The 25,613-nt window shown below is 42.8% G+C and overlaps 6 protein-coding genes across 12 annotated transcripts in view; 3 read left to right on the plus strand and 3 right to left on the minus strand.

The window, feature by feature from the left end:
* The first annotated feature begins 885 nt into the window (after positions 1–885).
* LOC114790631 (C3a anaphylatoxin chemotactic receptor-like) lies at positions 886–3,987 on the plus strand. Its single transcript, XM_028980855.1, has 3 exons — positions 886–1,043; positions 1,161–1,202; positions 1,634–3,987. The coding sequence occupies exons 2-3, from the start codon at positions 1,199–1,201 to the stop codon at positions 2,719–2,721; spliced, it is 1,092 nt and encodes a 363-aa protein (XP_028836688.1). The 5' UTR covers positions 886–1,043; positions 1,161–1,198; the 3' UTR covers positions 2,722–3,987.
* An 811-nt stretch (positions 3,988–4,798) lies between these two features.
* Positions 4,799–10,645, minus strand: lin37 (lin-37 DREAM MuvB core complex component). 2 transcript variants are annotated; one of them, XM_028980549.1, is made up of 10 exons: positions 10,569–10,645; positions 9,665–9,717; positions 7,943–8,018; positions 6,767–6,817; positions 6,637–6,666; positions 6,454–6,539; positions 6,191–6,351; positions 5,892–6,023; positions 5,609–5,676; positions 4,799–5,263 (listed from the first exon to the last, which is right to left on the minus strand). In XM_028980549.1, the coding sequence occupies exons 2-10, from the start codon at positions 9,696–9,698 to the stop codon at positions 5,185–5,187; spliced, it is 717 nt and encodes a 238-aa protein (XP_028836382.1). In that variant the 5' UTR covers positions 9,699–9,717; positions 10,569–10,645; the 3' UTR covers positions 4,799–5,184. The 2 variants fall into 2 exon arrangements, with proteins under 2 accessions (XP_028836382.1, XP_028836383.1); XM_028980550.1 differs by lacking the exon at positions 10,569–10,645 and adding an exon at positions 10,102–10,561.
* A 107-nt stretch (positions 10,646–10,752) lies between these two features.
* On the plus strand, positions 10,753–19,182 carry proser3 (proline and serine rich 3). Of its 3 annotated transcripts, none has more exons than XM_028980310.1 (13): positions 10,753–10,830; positions 11,212–11,320; positions 11,575–11,656; positions 11,756–11,904; positions 12,084–12,175; positions 14,667–14,752; positions 15,129–15,262; positions 15,991–16,124; positions 16,254–16,693; positions 17,553–17,727; positions 17,820–17,985; positions 18,740–18,821; positions 18,935–19,182. In XM_028980310.1, exons 3-13 carry the CDS (start codon positions 11,625–11,627, stop codon positions 18,969–18,971), a joined length of 1,527 nt encoding a protein of 508 aa, XP_028836143.1. In that variant the 5' UTR covers positions 10,753–10,830; positions 11,212–11,320; positions 11,575–11,624; the 3' UTR covers positions 18,972–19,182. The 3 variants fall into 3 exon arrangements, with proteins under 3 accessions (XP_028836143.1, XP_028836141.1, XP_028836142.1); XM_028980308.1 differs by having other exon boundaries at positions 10,777–11,138; positions 11,412–11,656; XM_028980309.1 differs by having other exon boundaries at positions 10,777–11,138; positions 11,215–11,320; positions 11,412–11,656.
* Positions 18,990–20,275, minus strand: hspb6 (heat shock protein, alpha-crystallin-related, b6). Its single transcript, XM_028980312.1, has 3 exons — positions 20,018–20,275; positions 19,662–19,784; positions 18,990–19,568 (listed from the first exon to the last, which is right to left on the minus strand). The coding sequence occupies exons 1-3, from the start codon at positions 20,156–20,158 to the stop codon at positions 19,419–19,421; spliced, it is 414 nt and encodes a 137-aa protein (XP_028836145.1). The 5' UTR covers positions 20,159–20,275; the 3' UTR covers positions 18,990–19,418.
* A 1,865-nt stretch (positions 20,276–22,140) lies between these two features.
* Positions 22,141–24,411, minus strand: psenen (presenilin enhancer, gamma-secretase subunit). The gene is made up of 4 exons (XM_028979235.1): positions 23,768–24,411; positions 23,151–23,225; positions 22,971–23,075; positions 22,141–22,858 (listed from the first exon to the last, which is right to left on the minus strand). Exons 2-4 carry the CDS (start codon positions 23,209–23,211, stop codon positions 22,719–22,721), a joined length of 306 nt encoding a protein of 101 aa, XP_028835068.1. The 5' UTR covers positions 23,212–23,225; positions 23,768–24,411; the 3' UTR covers positions 22,141–22,718.
* The window catches only part of kmt2bb (lysine (K)-specific methyltransferase 2Bb), a 35,240-nt gene continuing 34,017 nt past the window's right edge, over positions 24,391–25,613 (plus strand). For all 4 annotated transcript variants that reach the window (XM_028979231.1, XM_028979233.1, XM_028979232.1 and 1 more), the window contains exon 1: positions 24,391–24,755. In XM_028979231.1, the coding sequence (XP_028835064.1) occupies positions 24,450–24,755 (306 nt within the window). In that variant the 5' untranslated portion in view covers positions 24,391–24,449. The remainder of the gene's footprint in view (positions 24,756–25,613) is intronic.

The raw sequence follows: 25,613 nt of genomic DNA on the forward strand, positions 1-25,613 counted from the left end.
TTCCATTATGGCTGAAGGGTTACACAATGCACAATAGTTTTAAACAAGTTAAACATTATAGTAGTCGAGGCAGAAGTTATTGTTTATATCTAATAAATTGTGCTTATTAAAATGATTTTCCAGCTGGAAAGTGGTCTTCCAATTTTAGATGGTTTTGATGTTTGCCCAGCTTGAATTAAGTATTTGCATGAATTCCAGCTAAGACCAATTTCAGCATGTGCTTTTCAGCAGGGACAGTGAGTATATTCATTTATACATTCTTTAACTATGGTCTCCTTTTTGTAAAAGGGTAATAACTCCATTAAAATTAATTGCAGGGTTTTATTCCTCGTTTTGTCTGTAGAAATATCTTGGTAGTAGCTGTGACATGTATTTCCACCGATAGATGTCTTTTCCAACACAGTGAAGACTTTTGACCGTGATGGAAATGACATTTTCTGCTGTGAATGATTATGTGTGATTCTGTTAGTGAAACACTGCAGCACAGCACCCGGTGACACAACGAAATGTGTCCTCTGCTTTTAACCATCACCTTTGGTGAGCAGTGGGCAGCCGTGACAAGCGCCCAGGGAGCAGTGTGTGGGGACGGTGCTTTGCTCAGTGCACCTCAGTGGCACCTTAGTGGTTTGGAATTCGAACCAGCTACCGATTACGGGTCAGTTTCCTTACCGACCAGGCCACCACTGCCCCACCACTGATTAAACTACTTATCTCTTATACCCACATAGCAAGCATGGCCAAAATAAGGAGGTGCCCACTCTGGCACTACAAGCATTGTCTAATTCATGTGGTCAACTAATATTTAGGAAATGAGCAAGACCTGTGGAGCCAACTGATCACATGCTGAGGTGCAGGTCATGCTGACTTGATCTGAGAGATGCATGCAGCCTGGCATAAGCTGAATCATTTCTGACTAAGGTCCCCAGGAAATGCATGCTCCCTCCCCTCCGGCTTGTGGCTCGCTTGACACTCAAGCAAGCAGAACTCAGACTCCACGCTGACACCCAATAACCGCGTCTCTTCGCCAAACGCACCAGCCACCGGTAGGATTTTACAATCTGCAATATGTCGAATAAATAATGCTCTGAGAAATTACATTTTTACGAATCACAATGTGCAGCATTTTAAAATATAAGATTTTGCTCCTTGCTATTTCATAGGTGACAAACTCCCTCAATGGTAGTGACTGAGCGCATCTATGGGTATGTATTATACAAAAAATATATATAGAAATGATTATTAGTAGTAGAAGCTGTTGTTCTTGTAGTCGTTGATGTTTTCTGTTAACATTTTAGCTTGTAGGTGCCTTGAGGCGTGTACTAATAGGACGTTGTCATCATTTTCACTTGAACAATAGCGCCCTCTTGCCTTAAAAGATGGCTTGATCAGCAAATCCGAGACCAGGTTCACTTGCCTGCACAGTTTCAAGTGTTAAGTTTGCGTCATTGAGGTTTTGGATTGAGGATTTGGGAAAATGTGTACAGCTTTAAACAGGGATGCAGGAAGCCACCGAATCAAAAATTTTCTATACTCCAGGTGATCATTTTGTTAACAGTGCTGCAGGGATTAATGAAGAAAACACTAATCAATGAAAGAGTATATAAAGTTTTAAATGCAAATTCTATTTTTACAGACCAAAAAAATAACTTCAGCAGTTTAAACATGTCAGCCTCAAGTGGTGCAGAAGACCTGGGTTCTGTGGAGATTGTCTCGCTGGTGATGTACTCGGTGGTGGTCCTGCTGGGCACCACCGGCAATGCACTGGTCATCTACGTTACCGCCTTCAAGATGAGGACCACGGTCAATTCTGTCTGGTTCTTAAATCTGGCCATAGCTGACTTCGTCTTCACCTTCTTCCTCATCTTCACCATCGTCCGGACTTACTTAAGGTACTGGCCTTTCAGGGATTTCCTGTGCAAGTTCAACACCCTGGTGCAGGTGATCAACATGTTCGCAAGCATCTTCCTGCTCACCGCCATCAGCCTGGACCGCTGCTTGGCCACGTGGGTTGTGGTTTGGGCCCAGAACAAGCGCACGCCCAACAAGGCCCGGCTGATCTGCCTGCTGATATGGCTGCTGTCACTGGCTTGCAGCCTCCCTTATGCAGTTTATCGTGAAGTAGAATATTATGATGGAAAGTATATCTGCGATTTGATTATGGATGAATTCATGTACAGGAAACTTTCATTGTTCCGTTTCTTGGCAGGCTTCATCGTACCCTTCCTCGTTATTACATGTTCTTACGTGGCGATTGGTGTGCGAGCATTTCGTCTGCAAAAGAAAAGAAAGATGAAGCCCTTCAAAGTCATCCTGTCAGTCATCCTAGCGTTCTTCTTCTGCTGGCTGCCTTTTCACATCACAGATTTAATTTTCGCTCAGCAGACTGTGAACCATTATAATTACCCTGACGAGTTCAACGCGGATTTGTACAATCTCTCGGCCAACATGTCTCGCCTGACAGTCACTTTAGGCTTCTTCAACAGCTGCCTGAACCCCATTCTGTACGTGTTCATGTGTGAGGAGTTCAAGAATAAGCTGCGGCAGTCCGTGCTGCTGGTTCTGGAACACGCCTTCGCCGAGGAGAACCTGGCCTTCATCACCTCACGCTACTCTGTCGGCTCCCGTCACTCCGAATCCAATGGGAACATACCGAGAAAACCTACCCTCACCTCATTGGTCCAATCCAACGAAAGAAGACAATCCATAGATGATGACTCATAAATGAGGAAGAAAATCTAGGCCATTGCAGTTTTTCACTACAATGCGCGGCTAAATATAAAGTCTCCTTTTTAAATAAGTTCAAATTCATTCATTTACTTGATTTCATATTAAAAAAAATATTTCGTGAGTGAAGTTCAATTTGTGGCAGAGTGGGTGAAAAGCACCAATAAAGAGGGCCTTTACCTGACTTCATCAGCTCTGCTGGCTTTTGTCATGGTCCTGCGCATCATCTCACCATCTGAATCACCTCAGTAGTCTCATCTATCTGGGTCAAATTGATCTGTGGTGTCAGGAATTCATGGATCCCCAATGTTGTACATGGCGGCATATGCAGTGTATGCTTAAGCACAAGTTGGAAACCTTCTGGAAAGTCAGGGAATGGCAAAGCTCTTGGCCAGAGTGTGCATATCCCAGAGTGGCGAACCTCGGACAGGGACATGACCAAGCACCCCCATCCCCACACATCCATAGCTCACCTTACCACAAGGTAAATGGAGACCTACCCATGCGGACCCTTTCAGGGTGGTAGTGGCCTAGTGGGTAACACACTTGCCTGTGAACCAGAAGACCCAGGTTCAAACCCCACCATCGTGTCCCTGAGCAAGACACTTAACCCTAAGTTGCTCCATGGGGGGACTGTCCCTGTAACTACCGATTGTAAGTCGCTCTGGATTAAATGCCGTAAATGTAAATGTAAATACCCTACTACCAGGTTAGACCTTGGCGGTTATCATGGGCACAAGATTGCAGCCCAGAAGTGTTAAGATAGGAGGATCACAAAGAACACGGCTCAGCAGACAAGTTTTTAGTGGTGAATTTAACCAAAAAAAGGAGGCCAGCAGGACAAACCGTCCATTCATGTGCAGGATGGGAAACACGTGACCTGAAAGGGTAACGGAATGATGTTGGAAACCAAGGACCGGACATGGCAGGAATACATTTTTAAATGTAAGAACAAGTGGGAACAAGACAAGGGACCATGAAAAGGAAAACTGGGGGTATACTCAGGATGGACTAATTTTTCCCCCATCAACTGTAGTTTGATATTTAGTCAAAATGTCATGCATAATGTGATATGTGATGGTCCTTTTACAATAACATTGTGTTCCTCCGTTTGCAGCTTTTTTTGTTTGTTTTGTACTTCATCATTGCAAAGGCAAAAGAATATTCCAGTAAATGTGGCCACCTGTTGGCTGCCTTGCTTAATTATGATTTGTGCTGGACTATGATTTATAGACATAAAAAAATAAAAATAACTTAATTTCAGGGGCTTTCAGTCATTGTTCCTTTTAAGCAAAAACGTTTTGATGTTTTGACCAATTAAAAAACATACTACATAAACATAGGTATTTTTAATACAAATGCACACACACACACACCTATGTACAAATAAGCTGAAACCCCCACTTACTACCATTGTGTCCCTGAGAAAGACACTTAGTGTCTCCAGGGAGACTGTCCCTGTAACTGAGTGTCTCCAGGGAGACTGTCCCTGTAACTACTGGTTGTAAGGTGCTCTGCATAAGGGCATCTGATAAATGTCATAATGTAACATCACACTCGTTTCCGTATTGGCACCATAAATTACAGTAATTCTGCATGAAGTATCATGTTGCTAATTATGTGGAGCACAGAACTGAAAAAATGACCACTGAAGGAAAGTTTCTATCAACTAAGCATGAGAATTTTTCGCTTCTCTTGGGAAAACATCCTATTAATTGTGACTCAACCAAACAATAGAAAGGGTGTGCAGATATTCTGGAACATGAAATTAATATTACAACCACAATTGAACGTTCTTCAACTGTACATCCTTGTCTTTTGCAAGAGACATTTTTGTTGCAGCAAATGGAATCATTTCTCTTGTTTTGTGAGATATGGTGCACAGTCAATTTGGAAATGCTGAATATGATATGATTCAGGGTATAATTGCTTAACAGGAAACCACTTTTGCAGATTCAGCAGTTCATAAACTCATTTATTGAAAGTATATATTTTCACTTGTCAAAAAATATACTGAGCATTTCAAAGAAAGACAAAGAAATACAAAAGGAAATAACTGGACTGCACAATGAAATGTTTTTATTTATTTATTAGAACATGAGCTCCAAAAAAACATTTCAACTATTTCAGAGTTCTTCAATACACAACCGAAAAAAAAAGTAATTACGGGCGAAATGCCATTAAGAAGAACAGTTGGGCACAGATTTTGGATGTTTTCCAGGTTTTCAGCATATTTGTATTTATTGGTTTTCCTCTGCTAATACTAATAACATATCTGTATGATGAGCTAATAACGAACATCCAGCATTGAAACCTGCTGACAGTGCACCAGATGGACAGGGCTGGTCACCCATGCAGCATGGGCTCACCAGTTCACCAGTTCTCTAGAGGGTGTCTTGTGCTAGCATTCTCAGGATTGGATGTCTTAAGTGAAGTGCTTCCACGTGTCTTGCCCTTGTGTTAGCGCTCATACATGTCCTTAAGGATTTTAATGCTCTCGCTGTATCTCAGCTGATTCTTGTTAGACGATTCCTTCCATCTAAAGAGACAAGCGGCAAGAGTGTTAATATATATATATATATATAGACACACACAAAACACTTCAATACTGCATCTAAAATAATTATGCATCAGTTTCTACTTCTGTAATGTTAACTTAATTTTTCCTTTTGTTAAGTTTTTTTGTCATAATTAAGCATTTATAAATGTTATTATAAAACTGCAGTATAAATAAAGCATAATAAAACATGGCACTACTACTGATTAAACAAGTATAATTTTAGTTTTTAAAACCAAAAAGCTGTTAAATAAGAATAAACTAACTGCTAGTAGTAATAGAATGATTGGTGCTTTCTGTTGGCTTTTTAACAATGTCCATTCATACTTTTGCCTGATTTTCTTCCAGCGTTTCATGTGATTATATAGCATGTCGTTGCCGCTAGAGTCTGCAGACTGGAGACAGACAATAAAAGAGAAGTACATATCAATAATGCATTAACACAATGGGCACTAAGTGTGGGGCTTGTTCGCTAGTGTACATACATAGATACATAGACATCAACCATCAGGCTCCTCCCATCTTAAACTAATTATGAAAACATTATTAAATTATTTTTCTGGCTACAAACATTTTAAATGTGTAAGGATTAAGACATGAATGGTCTAACCTGGCTGGCGGTGGGCTTCTCTGTGGGTGGTATCCTTAGATTGATGGGATCTCCAGAAGAGGTAAGCGGGCCAGGTGTAGGTTTGGGCAGCCGGTAGACATTTTGACTTTTGCCATTTAACATGTCTGCAACCTGCAGTGGAAACAAAGAGCAAATTTGGCTTCATAGAGGAACCGTTTTATTATTTATATAAGGTTAATGTAACAGTTCTCCATGTGCTGAAACCAGCAGACTATTTTAAGCAAGATGCCTATGCACGAGGAAAGAAAGAGGAAAAAAAAAAAAAAAAAAAAAAGAACCTCTTCTTCTGCCATGCTGTGCGGGGGGCTGGGCGAGGCGGGCCGCTCACGAACTGAAGGGTTGTTCCTCATCCACGTTCTGCAGATGGGGTACAGAGGGGTGTTGGTGCTGAACTGGGCCAAGTCTACACTGCGGTCAAACAGCTTAATGATGTACGCATCTGATAAAATAAACACAGACAAAACATGCGGATGAGATGAGAGGCAAATGATGCAGTGCTGATTGTGAACTGCGGGTTACTAGTCAGCCCTGGGGAATTTACTTTGCTTGTGTTGGTTACTTTCAGCAATCCCATCATCTATTTCTTTGCGTTTTTTCCTCCGGTGCTGGGAGAAACGAGATGATGGCCTGTAACATTAATCAGATTAGTGCTTCAGAAGTCCCTTATGCTGTTGAATGTTGCTATATCCTGAGATCATGTAAATACTTTAAGATCTGCTCACACCTTTTTGCTGCAGAAGTAGGTGACAGATCTCTGTAAGATAAGAAAACCTATTATGGACTGAACCGCTGTAGCAGCCATAATTAACCATGATAATAAAAATGCTGTTTACGTGCAAAGGAACATGTCTTACTTGCTCAAGGAATCTGTTGCTATTTTTCCAGCCTCATCCTCGTTTTGTTCCCTGTGAAAATTTGACAGTACAGTAAATTCTGGATATAAATTGTCTACAACTGACTGGCTAGTCCACCTATTCTGAATGAATGGATAAAACAAGGAGAAGCCTGATAAAACAACATTCTAGGAGCTTACAAACCACAAAACTTCGGCCTAACCATTACATTTGCTGATGTATTTCAAATCATTTTACTACACACAAACTCGTCTTTTCAGGATGTTTTGAAATCCACCACAGAATGACCAGAATGTTGAATTTGCTCTTAATGGCGTTTTTTTTTTACGCTGAGGTCTGTTCTTACATTCCCACTTCCCCAGCTCTGGACACTCACGTAGAAAAACTATTATAGAACACTTTATAAATTAGACATTACCAGATACATTAGTTTTCACTTAGGATGCACTTCTGAAAGGGCAAAAGGAGGTACAAGAGCAGTATGTCGAGTGAATGCCAGATCAACAATCAGTCTGGCCCTTTCAAAATTTAGGGTTATTGTACTTTTAGAATGTAACTTTTTTATGTATTTATTTATTTATTTGACAAAGGCTGAAGGCAAAATGCACAGGAAATTCTGACAATTTCCCCAGACATTAATAGTCAGGTTTACAATGTTTGTCTAGACCTGCGTGATTCAGGAATCCAGGACTTTGGAGAAGATTGGTAGTAGCCTCGTGGGTAAGGGTGGTAGTAGCCTAGTGGGTAACACACTCGCCTATGAACCAGAAGACCCAGGTTCGAATCCCACTTACTACCATTGTGTCCCTGAGCAAGACACTTAACCCTAAGTTGCTCTGGGGAGACTGTCCCTGTAACTACTGATTGTAAGTCGCTCTGGATAAGGGTGTCTGATAAATGCTGTAAATGTAAATGTAAATGTAAGATTACAATTACAAACAATCAAGGGACAGCAACAGGGGCAAAAATGTCCCATGAATGAAGTGGGTTTTTTTTTTTACTAACATCCCAAATAATCTGTTGTAAAAATAAACTTTTAGTCTGTCAAATCTACCTAAAACCAGTCTATGTATGTAACATTATGCCCATCTTTGAGTCTAATAAATATAACAAACAATAACCATCTAGGCTAATTAAGCAGAAAAAGTTTGCTCATGATTCACAACAAGAACTGACCTCTCACTGTCACTTTTTTCAACAAGCCCTTGCAGAACAGCATCCAAACGTCCACGGGCGCCAACCCCCTCATTATCTGCAAAAAAAAAAAAAAAGGGAGAGAAAAATTATTGAAAATAGTACAGCTGCACTATGGGATATGGTAAAGCCATGTGCTAAAGGCAGCTTTTAGAATTTAATTCAGGCAGTTTTCACAGTAGTTCTCATGTACTTTTACCTTAAGTATAGTGTTTACATGGCAATACAGTGACATTTGTACTGTAGTGACATTTGCCTCAGGTAATTGGCTGCAACTACTGAATATTTTTGTATTCAAGTATTCTGATATTTTCATCATGATAATTCATTTGAGTTTTTAAACAACTATATCAATATAGTGTGTTATGCAACATGAAAGGACTTAAAATTCCTCACAAAAAAAAGTTTTTATTCAAACTCAACACTCTTTCTGCAAAAGATTTATGTACATGATAAAGAAAAAAATATAAAATACTATAAAAAAAACTATAAAATACACAAACCTATTAACCCACTTGTCCTTAGTTTTAATTAAAAAAGATAAAAGGAAATGTGGTGTACCCCCTGCTACAGGTACAAAATAGTAAAATAGAAAATAAACCAAGTATTATTAATAATTCAACAACACAGTACGGTTTCCAACTGTGAAATGTGTTCTTGAGAGAACGATTTATGTGGGATTGAAAGCGTTAATCGTATATTTAAACTCTGTGTCCTCCACCATGGACAGTGGATGAATGTCTGTCATGAGCATATTCAAAATGTCTTTTTTGTCATATTCAAAATTTCAGCCACTTGAGGGACGTGTCTGGACGAAGCTGTCCATGTGCCACTGTGGGGAAGAAAAAAAAATTCATTTGTACAAAAAATACTATAAAAAGTAAATCTATATGCTAATTAATGTAGATTAATCCAACAGATGTATTTATTATTACTACCGTATGTATGGGGAAGGTGTGTTTTGAGTAACCTAGTTAGCTCTCTGTGTGTGCGTGCGTGCGTGCGCATGGGCGGAAGAGATAAGGAGGAATGAATTATGTGCGAGTAACGATGAATTACATGAGTGAGATCTTAGTGCATTCGCTCTCCTGCTACTTATTATGCCTCGTCACTAATGACTCATAACGAAGGAAACAAATACTGTACGTGTATCAGGTAGCAATCATAAAAATACGATACCTTGTAGAAGCTCCGAGTCCGCTTGGAGAAGTGCCGTTCACGTGAGGATGCTTTTGGAACCTTTTACGCACATCGATATCTTAAATTTTCCAACGTTGCCATAGAGCAGAAAATAAACTGTGCCGCCTTCAAATTTTTAAATGTGCTTCAGGTAAAACAGTCCGCGTAAAACAATGACAGTGGTGCTGCACAGTAGCCAACAAAGCGGGAATGAGACGATAATAGATGGACCAATTAAAGAATTTACCTCAAACAATTTTTGTAATCAAATCGTTCCAGTTGCTTGAGTAATCATTTCAGCCCTACACTCGATTATGAACCAGATGCCCACAAAGACCCAGGTTCAAACTCCGCTTACTACCATTGTGTCCCTAAGCAAGACACTTAACCCTGAGTGTCTCCAAGGGGGGACTGTCCCTGTAACTACTGATTGTGAGTCGCTCTGGATGAGGGCGTCTGATAAATGCTGTAAATGTAAATTAACATCTTTGTTAAAATTTTCGTTCTAATGCACAAAAACCTTACCTAGTTTCTCTGTCTTCACCTTAACGTGCAGCATTTTGGTCACTTTGATGACACTTAAATAAACACAAAACACAAAAAAATAATGTGGGATTTTTATAGCGGAGCAGCATCGCAACACAAGAACACAAGACTAAACAGAGTGTTTATCTCTATGAATGCACTGTGTGTATAACTAATTCACTGGCCTTTCAGAAGAAGGACACTAAAACTACACCTAACAGTCTGGAATAGGCACATAAATATTATTAACCTGGTCAGAACTTCAGGATGCCATAATAATCACAGTAATGTGCAGCAGCAATACAAACCAGTGGAAAACCACCTTATTGTTAACGTAACATAAAATAAGCTGTCAAACGCCAATCAAATATTAATCTATCTAAACTGCGTATGGCAGAATTTCCTTGTTTTCACTCAACATTATGAAAGATACTTACAGAAAACTTGTGGTTCTTTTCCCAAATGAAATTATTTTCTGTTTTGTTTGTGTGTCTGAACCATTTAGACGGTCCCTCCCTGAACAATCTCAGACTAAAACTCGCATTTTCACAGCAGACCACATCATAGGGAGCGCTCTCATCTGCTGCTTATTGTTCCCAGCGGAACACAGAACAAAGAGAAAGAAAAAAGAAGCAAGTTCCTGGCCGTTCCGGACGGAGATGGGAGAAATGAAGCCGTCCCCGCTGAAACTGGCAGATGTTGACGAGCTATGCGACTAGCCACACGGCTAGCAAACCATTTAACCAGAAATTAATCAGTTTACAAAACACATGTAGGTTTATTCCTCAGCGATTAATTTCTCCACGTGCAAATCGATGTGACCGGCTCAAACGGAAAGTGCCAAATGGGAGAAAAGCAAGTTAAAGGCAACACAACTACCGTCAACTAGTCGGTATATGTTTACCTTGTCAGGCTGCCTTTGGGTTTTATCCATAGCTCGCAGCGGACTTTCCTCTTCCGCGCGCAAGGAGCTTCTTCTTCGCTGATTGGTTGCGTTTGACGGCAGCCCTCATAATCTGATTAGGTTATCTACGTGTCGCTCAAACAACGTCCCTCAGCCGATACGCTGATTGGCCAGTATTCTCTTACAGGCACCGGCACAACTAAGACTTCATCTCCCAGAATGCTGTTGTGTTTTTTGAACGTTGGAAATATCGTCTGAGCGCGTAAATAGTGTTGAATTTAATACATTGTGTTATATTTTGTATCGTGGGTAGAACGAACAGATACAATTCTCATGTGTGTTTTATGTATTTTATACTTTTATAATAATAGCATTGTTATACGAACTCCGCAAAGTTGACTGGCTAGCTTGCTAGTTTATCTTTTTCAAAGGCGTCTGAAACAACCTTGGGCATCAAGGGCCAATGCATAACAGCGTAACAGTAGCAAAATTATAATAGAACATATTAATGTTCATTTATTACTGATCTATCATACATCAGTACTCAAATCGTTTCAGTATGAAATCCAGGTGAGCCCCAGAAACCAGGTTTTTCCAGCTGCAGCCTTAAACCTAACGCTAATGTTTCCGGAATGTTTTTTAGCAGTGCTGTGTTCACAAGGCAGAATCCCTTTCCTCCAGAGCCCCCATTTCCCAGAACACATTACAGTCCGTCTCGGATCAGAACCACTTCAAAGCAACAGAGAGCACTGGTGAGCGAGTAACGATATCGTAAAGAATCTACTCATTATGGATTAATGGGTGGATGGATTGATGTGTTTGCTGTTTTCCTGTTTGCCCAAGACTAATACATTGAGGAGTAACCCTCCTCAAGCAAACAAAAAGAGGGTCGTCGGTGAAGGGCCACAGACTATAGGCGTCTGCCCGAAACTAGCGGAGGACCAGGCCAGCTTCTTTGAGTCCTGGCCGTCCTCAGAAGTGACATCTCCTGCCTCACCACACACAGATGCACAAGCGGAGGATAGACAGACCACAAAGTCACAAGCCTTTTCAGAGATGGACGAGCACGAGGAGTCAGTGCTGGCAAAGTATGAGGCAATTTATCAAACACAAAGTACTTTAACGATCATGTTTTTATTCCATCTAGAGGCTTCATCAATCTCTGAAATCTTTCCTACACTGTGCAGGTACATTGAGCGATTCCGCTGCGGAAGGCCGCAGAGTCGCGAAGAACGGCAAAGTGAGGCAGCTGCTGGCCAGAGGAGTGAATTTTGGTGGATGTCCTCAGATTCACCAGAGCCTTCAAGCACTATAACCAGGCAGAATATTCCGGAAGGTAGTTTCTTCAAATAGTTAGACTACTAATTTAACTGAATAAAGGACACATGTGAATGAACAACATGTTCCAAACTTTGAGGATCGTTGTACCATACTTTATTGGAAAACAAATGGTGATATTTTATAAATCACTGTTTGTGGAGGTTTTTATTTATTTTTTCTTGGTTAATGTTCTAGGAATCAATACCGATAATCTCCATGCCCAAAACAGTCAGGATTGTGCCACCCCACTCTCAACCAGCAGAGACATTTTTGACTTCAGTGTTCTGGTGAGTTATATTCAACATCCCAGCTACTTACCAGACATAATAATATAAAAAAAAAATATATAAAATATTATAATAAAATAACTAGAGACTTCTTATGCCATGAACACTAATTTCTTTGATTAATGTTAAGTAGGTTAACATTTTGAGGTTGTGTTTTTTAAATATTGTTACTTTGGGAGTGCTAAGTACAGTCTTTTCAGGCATGCACATTAGCATGCCTCACAACAATTCATTTTGCATGTCTGATGTTGGCTTATCCTGTTGACAGCTTGTCTGAAACGATCTGGATTGTGAAATTCCGCTGTCTAAAAGGGGAAGTAGATTGCATTGCACAGTGGGCATGCAGTGTAAAAACCTGCACAAATACAGGCTGGAACACAAGTTGCATGATAATAAAGGTCAAAGTTTGGGGGCAGTGGTTGGCCTAGCCATAAAGGAAGCGGCCCCATAATGAGAAGGTTGCCGGTTCGAATCCCGTTACTAAGGTGCAACTGAGGTGCCACTGAGCAAAGCACCCCCATACACTGCTCCCTGGGCGCCTGTCATGGCCGCCCACTGCTCACCAAGGATGATGGTTAAAAGCAGAGGACACATTTTGTTGTATCACTGTGTGCTGTAGTGCAGCGTATCACAATGACAATCACTTCACTTACAATTTTACTAAAGATTAGCCACAACACAAGAAACACCCCCTCTGTGACCTTCACCAGCACTTATTGAAATCATATTGTTTTATACACTTTGTGTATCACAAATAATATGCTTTGCCATACCGTTCTTTAAACAATGTGAGTTTTCTAAAATCAGTATTTGTAAGAACTTTTTTTTGCAGAATGATTGCGTTACGGCTTCATATTTTTGTAAAGGTGGGGTCTTGCGTAGAACCCCTCTACCACGTGCTTGACTGAGGGTGTGATGCGGCTGTGGGTTTGGGTTTCACCAGACAAGCTGTTGCATTGTGGTCTTGTCTGTCCCTGTGATGTGCATATGCATTCAGAAATTTTGTGGCTTAGCTGTGTTTGTGAGTTTTTGTGGACAGATGAGATATTCAATGCTTGTATTTGAATGTCTTGATAAATAAGTGTGTGAAACCACCTCGTATTGAAGGGTCACATGGTTAAATAGGATCTGATCAACATCAAAAGTCCCAGGCTTTATTACAGGATCACTGCTTCCCCCTGGTGGTGGTGGACGGGAGACGTTTTAAATTTATCTTTTTTATCAACTGACTGTTTAGACCCCGTGGTTACATTGTAACATTTTACATTTATTAGACACAATTTTCCAGAGCGACTTATAAACAGTAGTTACATGGACAACCCTGGAGCAACTCCGGGTTAAGAGTCTTGCTCAGGGATGCAATGGTAGTAAGTCTTCTGGTTTATAGGCATAGTTCTTACCCACTAGGCTACTATGGTTCCTGCTGTGCTGTGTTCCTTCTACCCTTCCTTAAAAAGCCTAGGCCAATGGCTTCTATGCAGCCAATGTTTGTACACCTCCTCAGTCACCGTGCTCAGTGTCAAAATGACATGTTTACATTATATAATTCTACCAGTTATTACATAACCTCGTTTATGGAAAGAAGTAGACAAATAGCAAGCCTGTTTATATTATGGGTGATGCTTAAAAATAGCTGGGATGCCAGGACTCTGGGCTCGGTTCTTACAATAACCAAAGCCTTTAGGACCTAGACAGTACACCATTACCGAATGCTTGATAGGGACAGTTACCCCCAGGCTGTCCGGCTCCTCAATATGTTGCCCCAGGATCATCCACATCACCTCAACCACATCTGAAGAGTTTTTTTTTTCTCCCTCCCAAACTGCACATTACAAACTGAACATCAGTACTGCACTTTATCTGAAGTATTACACCCGGCACATTAATCTCTTGCTACCCCACACTGTGATGTGGCGTTATGGTCATTATTGTCATTATGGTCATCATATCATTTCATATCACTACTACTGCCATTATTATTACACTATAATACACTCTATACGAAATACATCAACACACCGATATACTGTCATATTGTCTAGTTTGTCTCGACCTGCACTATTTTATGGGTCAGCACGCATGTCCACAATGTCCTTTGTCATGTTTTTGTATTGTGTATTATTCCACTTGCACTGTCTTTTTGCACACTGAATCTCCAAAGCTTCGCCATCTCGTCTCTCTGTGTACATGTATGCAAGATGACAATAATGTGGACTTTGACATAAACAATTATAAACAATGTATAATGTGGTAGCCTAGTGGGTAACACACTGGCCTTTGAAGACCCAGGTTCAAACCCGACTTACTACCATTGTGTCCCTGAGCAAGACACTTAAGGGGGGGACTGTCCCCGTAACTACTGATTGTAAGTCGCTCTGGATAAGGGCGTCTGGTAAATGCTGTAAATGTAAATGTACACAAAATGTTCCCTTAACATCTGATGCAGGAAGCTGATGAAAAAGCAGCATTATTATAATTTCTGTCTCTGCAGGGTCTGTCCGACTCCTCACACTGTGAGGCAGTAGAGCATGAGGTCCTTCAGCTGCAGGACAGAGCCAGCCATTTGCTGAAGATGAGGTAGTTCATGTATTCAACTGACATGCAAGGTCATTATTTCGAGTCCTCAGCTATTTTAATAACTTGGGGCAGTGTTTGGCCTATTGGGTAAGGAAAACCCGTAATCGGAAGGTTGCTGGTTCAAATCCCGAACTGCCAAGGTCCCAGAGCAGCACAGGCACCCACTGGGATGCCACTGATTAAGGTTCCGTCCCCACGCACTGCTCCCCGTCTGTCCGCTGCTCCCTTGGGATGGGTTGAATGCAGGGACCCATTTCATTGTGTGTTCACAATGACAATCACTTCACTTTCACTCACAACTGTTGTGGATTATGTTGATAATAATATTTGATTGAGATTGTTTTTGTATTTTTCTCCTTTTTTGTTTTTGTCTAAGTGAATGTTCTCTTAGCAGCAGCTCTGTCCCCATTAGCTCAGGGGGTCTAGGCTGCTCTGATCACTCCTCCACTATCAGCATGGATGAGCCAGTCAGAAGACCTGTGATGGTCAGTCTGCTTCATTCAACCTCTGGTGAGACGCAGAATCTGTCTACCAAATGACATAGCATGTAGGTTAATAGTTGGAATGGTTGGGAGATTGTTCTAATTTACAACAGTCTTTTAAATGAATTTCAATTCCAGACGGGTGCCACTGAGGTGTCCCCACAGAGATTCTTTATATGTACGCACTTTAACACTTCTAACATTATTACTTTCACTATCTTTCATGGAAATTCTGCTTCAGTGTAGTCCCAGATGTTGTCCCAGCAGTTTAAATTTTCCAGTTCTGCTCCTACTTGACCTGGGCATGTTCTATAATACAGAGGAACATCCCAAATAAGGGCAACCTGTCCAACAGATTCAAATTCAATTTATGGTGGACTGCACAAGTCTTTCCTTTCAAGGGATATAGAGGGACAGGAGAGCGCAAACACAACATAAGTCCATATTTTGAAAAAGGTATCAGTGAAATTAGTTTGACTGAATTATCCAGTGTCTTATCTGATATGAGACTATTTCTGCTGTTGCTGTCCCATCCGTCAGTTTTATGCTTCTGCAGGCTGTTGCTGGTTCCTTCCATGCTTCGAGCTGTAAGGGTTTGTGTCTCTGTCTTTTTGGAAAGTTTCTCTTCTGGATACAATCCATTTATCTTATCATTTAGCTGATTTTATTGCCACAATTGTCTTCTTTAAACAAATCTGTCTCCTTAAGATGTGACCTTAAAGGATACCATTGCGCCGTTCATGTTCCCTGTGACAGGCACATCTGCCCCTTGCTCTCGGCCTGAGGATGACATACTTTTCCAGTGGCGTTTGAGGAGGAAGATGGAGCAAGCAAACGAGCGTCTCCACACGCAGCCTCTGCATGACCCACCTAGGAGGCTGATAGGGCAGGTATGGTTATGCAGAGCACCTAATTCTGTGATACTATATCAGACAAAAGTGTTAACTGTAGTGCCAAAATGTGCTCTTCCATTACTAAAATGCTGTATATTTTAAATAGTGTTCTTTCATCTTTACTAGGCCACACGTGGCCTGTTCAGCACAGGCTCTCCATGCACGGTCACCCCGTCCTTCACTCCAGCCCCACTGGAGTCGACAACACCTTACTCTCCAGCCTGTGTTTGTCTCCACCACCCTGTCTCGAGCCCCACAGTCTGCCAGTTGCACACAGAAGCCCCTGCGCCATCCTACCACACCCAGCCTCTGAAAGAGAGCCAGCAGAAACTATCCCAGAAGACACATAAAGCCCTGACTAGCGGCGCAGAGACTGCAGAAGGGCTCAGCAGCCGGCATGATTTCGCTCCCCCTCCACAAGAGCTCTCTGAGAGCACTGACGAAGACCAAACCATCCGCAAGAGGGAACAAAAAAGTGGAAAAAAAGGAGGGTTGCAGAGAAAGGACAAAGAGAGCACCCAAAAGGGCAACAGACAAGGGGTAGCAAGTAGCCAGAGAAGGGTGAGGTGAGAATCTGGAACCTATGATGACAACGTTTTGTTCTGCTGCTAATGGTGGGGCCTGTTCACTAGTTTAAGGTCAAAGGTGTCCTCAGGATTTGCAAATAGATAAGGCAAGAAAGGGCTGCTTGGTAGTTATCTGTATCTTGAAGAAGAGAAAATAACTAACCTTTTTGTTGGTGTGTAATTATTTCTGTTCTGTCAGAACGATAGTTATAATTAGGTTTTATAAGAGTTTCAAATGGGAGGAGTCTAATGATTCACCGTTTATGTGTCGTGCACAAACTTTATAAAAGATCTTATTTCTTTCTTGTTTTTATAAATTTATATTTATTTATTCATATGAATAATATCTATATATTGTTTTGATTTTGTTTATGCTAGTGAACAAGCCCCACACTTAACGCATAGTACCAGGTTGAAAGTAGCGCCCTTTGTGTCATACTGGAAAAAGTAGTTTTCCTTTCTAGCTATTTTGTACCAATACTTCGATGGCGTGAGTGACACTCGTACCAAGGTCATCACATTGAGTCGTAGTGGCAGACTTTACAAGCGTCTGACTCACCAGTGACTGGCTGTAATACCTCTTTTCTAACTATAGCTGGGGTCCAGTAAGGAAACCTAATCCTGCATTGTCAACAAAGTTATATGTGGGGTCGTTTTTCTATACGTGGATTATACTAATCTCAGAGGCTCCATCCCCTAATCATCCCAGAGTAGAGCTGCAGATGAGTTAAATACTGATCACTGATCAGGAGTTTCTTCATGAATAGGGGTCCTGCGGACTACCATACATTTGCCGTGTCATGTTCACAAAAAGGCAGACATAGTCATGGTCAAGTGTCTGTGCTGATCACTGTGATAGGTCCAGCCAGGCAGAAAGAGGCGTGAGGAAACCGAGCGGAGGGCCACAGCAGGTCACGCAGTGGAATGAGCCCTGTAGGAAGAGAGTGGAAAGTGTTCATCAGGGGTCAGGACAAGAAGGGCGTCCTGGTGATCAGGCCCCTCCTCCTTCTCCAATACACACTGTTGTGGGGCAGGTCAGTCTGGCAAATTTGTACTCTGTTCAGTAATTGGTTGATTTAAGGGCCTATTGCAATGTAGAAATGGATTTTTAAAACTGCATTTTCAGGTGGTATCCAAAGTTCTTTTTCCTCACTCGGACACCCAAAGCACCTCCAGGACCCCATGTCATTCATCTCAAGGCACATCTCCTGCACCCCCACAATCGCCTACTCTGCTTCCCAGCATGCAGCAGCCCTCTGAGGTCATTGCTCAGCTGCTTCAGGATGCAGAAGGTGACTCATGAACCTGACACTTGACTTTTGACACATAACTCTCATAGGTTTTGCAACTGGGTATTTTTTTTCTCTTCGTGTGGGGCCAACATGTTTCTGGGAAGGAGCACAACAGGCTGCGGATATATAGTGCCTATCCAATACATTCTATGCAGAAGATATACACTGGCTTTTTAGTTAAGTGCTGTGGTAGCCTATGTGAATATTAGCAGTTATTGTTATAATAGACACATTTTGTGATTATTTATAAAACTATGTGCGTAATTCATGGAATTGAGTGCAGTGCTTTATTGATCTGGTAGAACATCATATCACATCCACCATGCCTTGGATAATTGTTTAAATTAGGGCACAGAATATGTTGTGAGTGGTTCACAGTGGGCAGATTTCACAGGCGTTGTTGTTGAGAGAGTGACAAAGATTAATGAACAGACCTGTGCAGAGAAGACGAGACTTGAGTGCATCCAGTTACAGTGAAGCCGTAATTCATTTCTGCTGTATTGAAATGCCTTCTGGAAGAACACCTCGCCAGCCACAGCAATCAATCAAACCATTTCTTCTGTTGGAGCCTTTTGCATGATGCACATCTTATTTCATCTTTTTTTTTCCCTCAACAGTGTACAATGCTACTGCATATGTATCTAAGACATAAGTATGCATTTTGGCCTAAAGAATTTGATAAAACCTTACTCGTGTATCCTTGTTTAGAAATCTAGTGGTTCATTTGTCCTGTCAAAATGGATTAATATTGCAGATTCCGATGGATTGGAGTTTGAGAACGACCCTTTACTAAAAATTCTACGGCATCAGAGGAAATGGGTGAAGGAGCAGATAAGGTGAGTGACAGAATTCCGTGGTCCTGTAGAGGAGCAGTACTCATAACTGGAAATATCACGTTAGAATGCATTTATATTCATTTTTCATTATATGCAATTTTTGTTTTTTATAGTGAGTTGGACTCTTTGCTGGATGACCTGCAAGACTGATGGACACAACTTCTGAAGTCCGCAAACCTTATTTATTTTCAATACATAAACAAAATACTTTATGGACATTACTGTGAGTTTTTATTTTGTTAAAATAAATAACTATTTCATGTTAATTTTTATACAAATACATTAAGGCACACAAAGAATTAAATAATTAAAGCTGTTAGCGATGCTGTGGTATTTACAATAAAACGTGCCAGAACATTGATATTTGCAGAAATGCAGTTGTAGAGGCTGATTTCAATATGTACAAACCATGTCTCGAGCTGGGGAATCCTCATATGGGGCCATTTGTGCCGAATATTCATGTGCTAATCAGAAATGGCTCGTCTTGTTGTGCCCGAACGAAATAAAACCGTGTGCGTGATGTGAAAGTGCGATTAGGCCTGGGCCGAGCAGCAGATAGGAGTGTGGTCATGTGGAGGAGATGTGGGGAAATGTGTATCAGGGCCGGGGGCTTTCTCCTCGCAGTAGTGGTGCAGAAATCACCAGGAATCCCTCGGGAGAGATGGCGGACTCCATCGCCAATACGTCCACTCCCTGCGGAATACGGTACCGCCGGTTAAACTGGCGTGTCACCATCCCCGGTCCATCCTGCAGTGACCAAGGTGAAGAATATATATTAAGCAATACATTTCATCCATAAATCCTTCGCACGATGTCACGTCGCAACAATGTGTTACTCACTTTCCTTTGCTCGTGTTTTCCCTCCACCACCACATAATCGTCCTTAACCTTCACCAGAAGCTCTTCAGGGTTGAAATGCTTCACGTCAACTTGGACCATGAAGCCATTTTGGTCGCAAACCACCTAAATGCACCAGAACATCAGGATTAATCTATCGCTTAAAGGTCTGACTTTCTGTGCATCCTTTTGCATCTGTTGGTCCAGTTCAACAAATAATTAATGACATTTGACCAAAATGCACACAAAGATATATAACAGTCATTGTTATAACTAAAATGAACAATACATTAATTAAATTAAAAGCATTAATATATTGTTAATTTGAGATAATAATTGGCACTGGAGTCCATGCCAACCTGCGCCGGGCCGCCCTGCTCGCTCCCCGGAATGAGGAACTTCGGCGGGGTCCACTCGTGGGGTCCCAGTGTCCCGGTCAGCAGCACGCTCTCCCACGGGATGCCGCCAGCCGCCAGGGTGGGTGGCAGGTCGAAATCCATTTTCCGCTGAGTTGGTTAAAAGCGGGGACTTGTTCGTGATTTGAGCCTTTATTAGTGAAGTGAAGGTGGAAGGTGCGACAAAACGGCGCCCGGAGTCGCCGTGTGGCGCGGGACGCGAGGCGGCGCGGCCTTTTATCCTGCCCGTGACGTCACCACCTACGGAGGGGGGCGGGGCTTACGTGCGGCCCGTCTTTATTTCGGGGTGATGGGCGTGTCCCACGGCGTGAAAATAATCCACAAAATCATTCCGCCACGTAAATTAGCCAAAGGACACACGTGTCGCACTGGCGTCCTTACATTCATTTTTCCGAGCGCGGCTAAAAATACGATCCGAGCAAGAACGTGATTTACTGGAGCCACATGGCCGGACACGTGGAGAGAGGAAGGTGTCGCCACCTTTCTGGCGTGCCAGGCTGTGACCTCTCGGTCCGGGGACATCTTCTCTCCGCCACTTGATGCCAGTTTGTCATTGTAACCAACCATGTCTCCTGTCCGATCAGAATTATCCTGGTACTCAATTATCATTCAAAGTGGTGATTCTAATCAGACATTATTTCGAAAATGCTCAAGAATTTATGACCATCCAAAATAATACTGCATAAAGTCTGAGGCATCTGAAAATAAGAATACTTATTATAGTTTTCTTATAACTATTCAGTAAAAACATGATGACTTGTTTTCTACATTTGTTATACATGTTTAAACACTTCCACATTGGTGCTGGTCAAGAAGGCGAAAGACTTTTGCTTTGTTTTTTGGGACAGTGGTGCCCTTGGAAGGTTCGAATCCCGAGCAAGGTGCCACTGAGCAAAGCACCGTCCCCACACACTGCTCCCAGGGCGCCTGTCATGGCTGCCCACTGCTCACCAAGGGTGATGTTAAATCAAGAGGACACATTTCGTTGTGTCACCGGGTGCTGTGCTTCACAGTGGCGAACACTTCACTTTATTTGTACAGGTGGTCGGTCGACATGTGGGTATATCCACAGCCGAAGGAAGAAGAAATTACATTTGTTTAGAAATCCACTGAAATGGAATGTTCAGTTGCTGGGTTTCAGTATCAAAGAGAAATGGAAAAAAAACGAGACTCCCTGGAGTCAGTTTTCACACAAGGCCCTCCTGTCACTGTCACAAGTGCATACCATGTTCCAGCCCACAAAACATGGTGTGCTTACTTCCTGTGAGCCTTTATAGCAACGCTGGCAAACTCGACCCATAACATGCCTGTAGGGGTGAGTGGAAATATGGCCTTCCTGACCATGGTGCCTCATCGTAACAAAAGTAGAAGCTGTCGCTGACCACGGACGTACCAAAATAGTTCTAATGATGATCCTGTGGGACGGGTCAGCTTTGGGCTGGTTTCATAACAGGCGGCGTCTGTGTGGATCTTGGATTAGGCGGCAGGTTGGTGTATAAACATTGGAAAGAGAATTCGAACAATTCCAAGCAGCCGTCACTGATGAAAAGACTTCTATCAAATGTAATTAGGTATGTTATGCCAGAAACACAGAGGGTGCTTGTCACTCAAAATGTGCTTTCTGTTGGGAACAGCGGACCTTTACTTTATATTCCCTACAGTAAGTCTTTATTAGTTCATGGCATCTATAACCATAGCATTTGAGTCGATGTGTGATTTTATCCCTGTACGGCACTTTGGTGCAGTGGAACTGCCCTATTGTTGTTACATATTCTAAATATTACAGTATTTAGCCCTTATCTAGAGCAACTTACAGTCAGTAGTTACAGGGACAGTCCCCCTAGAGACACAATGGTAGTAATTGAGGTTTATTGAGCGTGTTACTACCATCAATTCTATTTGCTTTAATATGAATGTAAATATAGGGTGCTCACAGCTTAGTATTAAGAGACCACCTTACTGTTTTTTTAATCTGACTAGAGAAAAGATAAAAAAAAAAAACAATGTTATCATGCAATGCTGAAATGTAGATCTATAAGATTCATAGAACTACCAAACATTCTTTCTACATCATTTTTTGTGTAGTTTTATTTTCCAACATAGCATGCTTTCAATTGATGCTATGATGAAGCCATGTCAGAATTATTCAACAAATTCATTTTGTATAACAAAAAAACAACAAACAAACAAACAAAAAAAAGATCAAGAGGTTTAGAATGTAATCCTTGTGTTAATGTGGGGATAACATGTCAGATGCCATTACCCATGTCAGGCCTCAATAAACCAGGTCGACCATCTTCTTGCACAAGAATAGATTAAAAGAGTAGAATGGAAAAAATCTGTTTCGTCTTATTACTGCTTTCACAGGAAGACTGTACACGTTTTCCATAACGTGCACAAACATCCTTTTCACTGAAATTCAAGCTCACTGATGGCAAATCAGAGAAGAGCGTCCGTGGAATGCACAAAAACTACATTTCCCACAAAAGCCTGGGAAGAGGGACATGGATCAGTTTTTTAAACCTTCGGCAGCCACCAAATGCCACTTTTCAGCCAGACAGAGGGCTTGAAGCCATGCCGATGCTGTGGTCCACATCCATTCATGGAAAACTTGCGGCAGAGGTGGCGTCGGGTGTTCAAGCTCCTATTCCACCCCGAGAGGGATGGTGAAGGACAGGTAGTCGGCCACTTCTCCCCACTGTGCTCGAAAGTGCTGGAATATGGTGATCCAGGTGGTGAGTACTGCCACCCACAACAGAACCCCCAGAGCGGACCTTTTCACATCTGTTAGAGAGAAAAATAAAATCCCACCATATAAATGCATTCGAAATGAGCCATTATTACTGTTATTATGCACATTACACTTCTTATTTTGTCCCAAACACAGAATACTTACATGTTTTGATCTGAGGTTGCTCGTTATAGGCTGGCTTCATAAAGGCTTCTTTGAAAAACCACACCACATTCACCAGCCATAAAAAGGGAAGAAACGCAAATCCTCCTGCACACGGGAGCACATGATTAACAACCACCCACAGCCCCACACCCACTTTCCCGAGCACTGTGGTCCACGCACCCAAGTAGTATTTCCTGCAGAGGTTGAGCTTCTCCTCGTTAGGAACGCGTTCCAGGTTCATGTTGTTCTTACGTTCTGTCAGATAATAAGAGTGCAGATTTAAAATCATAATAAATGAAACGTCTTAACAGACGGACATTCTACATTTACAGCATTTATCCGACGCCCTTATCCAGAGCGACTTACAATCAGCAGTTACAGGGACAGCCCCCCCCCCCGGAGACACTCAGGGTTAAGTGTCTTGCTCAGGGACACAATGGTAGTAAGTGGAGTTCGAACCCGGGTCATCTGGTTCATAGGCGAGTGTGTTACCCACTAGGCTACTACCACCCTACTGAGAGCTACAGCGCAACTTCCGGCTATTAATTAAGCTGACTCTTCGATATTTCTTACCGTCAACTTTCCCCCTTTATGATAATAAACGCGTTATTATTCATCTTATCATATGGTCTTGTTGGTATTAACCAGAACATGCAGTAATCCTCCTACGGAAACTCCTACCAAGTACGGAACTCGGTAAACATGCTTGGCCTCCGGCTGCCGCGAGACAAGACGAGCTCCGCAACTCGACTCTTACTAGCGAGAGTGAGTTGACCCGCCGGTTTTCTGAAACCCACCTAAGCAGCGCCGACGCGGATCCGCGGCTCCTACTAGAACCCTAACAAACAAAATGAAGGCGCACGACGCAGCGCGATTAAAGCTTTTATCCAACTTCCTGTTGTGGGTGGGGTTTCTGAACGGACGTGACGTCTCACGTGTCGCTGTGAAAGATGCATAGCGCCACCTAGCGTCAATGCTAATAACTAATGAAAATCATGCAGCATATCGCAATATAATATTGTTTTTTGTTATAATATGTCGTAGATTGGTGATAACAAATAATAGAGCTCCACAAGACTGTATATTGACCATGTTTTGAAATATATGTTCCACATATTTAGATCCACAATATTTATAATAATTCATATTTGCTAGAGGTGAATTTACGTACCATTCGCAGTGGTGTAACACAAACTAAATAATGTGTGTCGTTCAGTTGTTGAATACCGAACCAGCACAGAAAAGACAAACACACAAAGAAATTAAATTAAATGTCAAAGAAGTTGGGTGGGCATGATATTTTTTCCAACGCCGCTGGTGTATGTGCTAATATTGCAGCGCTCGCTATCTGCGCGTGTTTTCCGTTCCGAAGAAGAACTCGCCTTCCCACAATGCCTTGCGCCCCCCTCCCTGTGTCGCGCCTTCCCTGTTGTACGCTATCGCTTCAAGTTGCTATCAATCGGTGTTGTTGTTGAAGCTATGATGGCGGCAGCGGGATGCGGAGCGGCAACCGCGGCTGCCGTGGGAGGTGCCGGCGGTATGGGCGCGGCGCGGGGGCGCTTCCCCGGGCGACCGTGGTCGTCCCGCAGCCGTCTGCGTTCAGAGAAGCGATGGCAGCTCGGCCGGTCGGGCACAGAACCGGACGATGCTCCGAACGCAGGCCCCAGGCCCTCCTGCCTGGTGCTCGCGTTGAGCGAAGATCAGTCCCACCTGCGCCTCCTCGGGATCGAGGCGAGCCACAGGAGCCTGGGAGAGGTCGGCTACAGCTCCAGCGGGAGCGAGGAGGTGAGATCGAGAGCCGCCGCGTCCCCCCGGCCCGCCTCCAAAACGCGGGTCTCGCTGCGCGTTTGCACCATTTCATCAGCTCAGCGCGAAACAAAATGGATCTTGTATTTTTCTTCTTTTTTTCCCTGCGCGCAGCGGCGGCTGCAGCAGCTCCAGCCCCGGGCTCTGCACGGCGCTAGTCGAGCTAAGTGGCCCTTAGCCTGCGCTCCGGCGCGGACAGGAGCCGTCACCAACAAAGGGCGAGCGGGCTCCGCGTTCAGCCCCACACCTCGCGGGGTCCGCCGCGCGTTTACCCGGGGACGGACCCGTGGTCGCGGGCTGGCTGGCTGGCGTCGCCATGGCCGTGCGCGGTGTCGCGGAGGGGGAGGGGATCGTCGCACTGTACCGTGCGGACACTGTAACGAAGTTATTCTTTCGCCCTTGGCAGCGGGAGCAGCGTTGCGATCCGTTTCTATCTCTTCTTCTTCCTTTTTTTTTTTTCTTATTAGTTATTAATTTTTTTTAATTGTGGAGGGGGAAAGTTGCGCCCGGTGCGTCCCCAGTTAGCCCGGCTATAGCCCGGCGCGCACACGTTTTTTATTTTTCTCTCCTTTTTCCTTCAATTTCGAACCTTGCAAAATGTCACGCGCGCCCCCGTTCCCCCTCCGCGCGTGCACGGCGGAGCCCCTGAGCCCCGGTCTCCGTGACCCCCGTCAGGTGCGCCGTCGCGGGTTCAGCCATAGTTCAGAAACGTCCCGGCTTTTACAGGCAGACTAATAGTCGAACCCACAGCACTGGATGCTCCGCTAGTGTGAATTCGGCCGCCTTTTTTTTTTTTTTTTTTTTCTAATAATATTCTAATGATGAATGAAGCTCTTA

The sequence above is a fragment of the Denticeps clupeoides genome, chromosome 5, assembly GCF_900700375.1.
Source record: "Denticeps clupeoides chromosome 5, fDenClu1.1, whole genome shotgun sequence".
Lineage (NCBI taxonomy): Eukaryota > Metazoa > Chordata > Actinopteri > Clupeiformes > Denticipitidae > Denticeps > Denticeps clupeoides.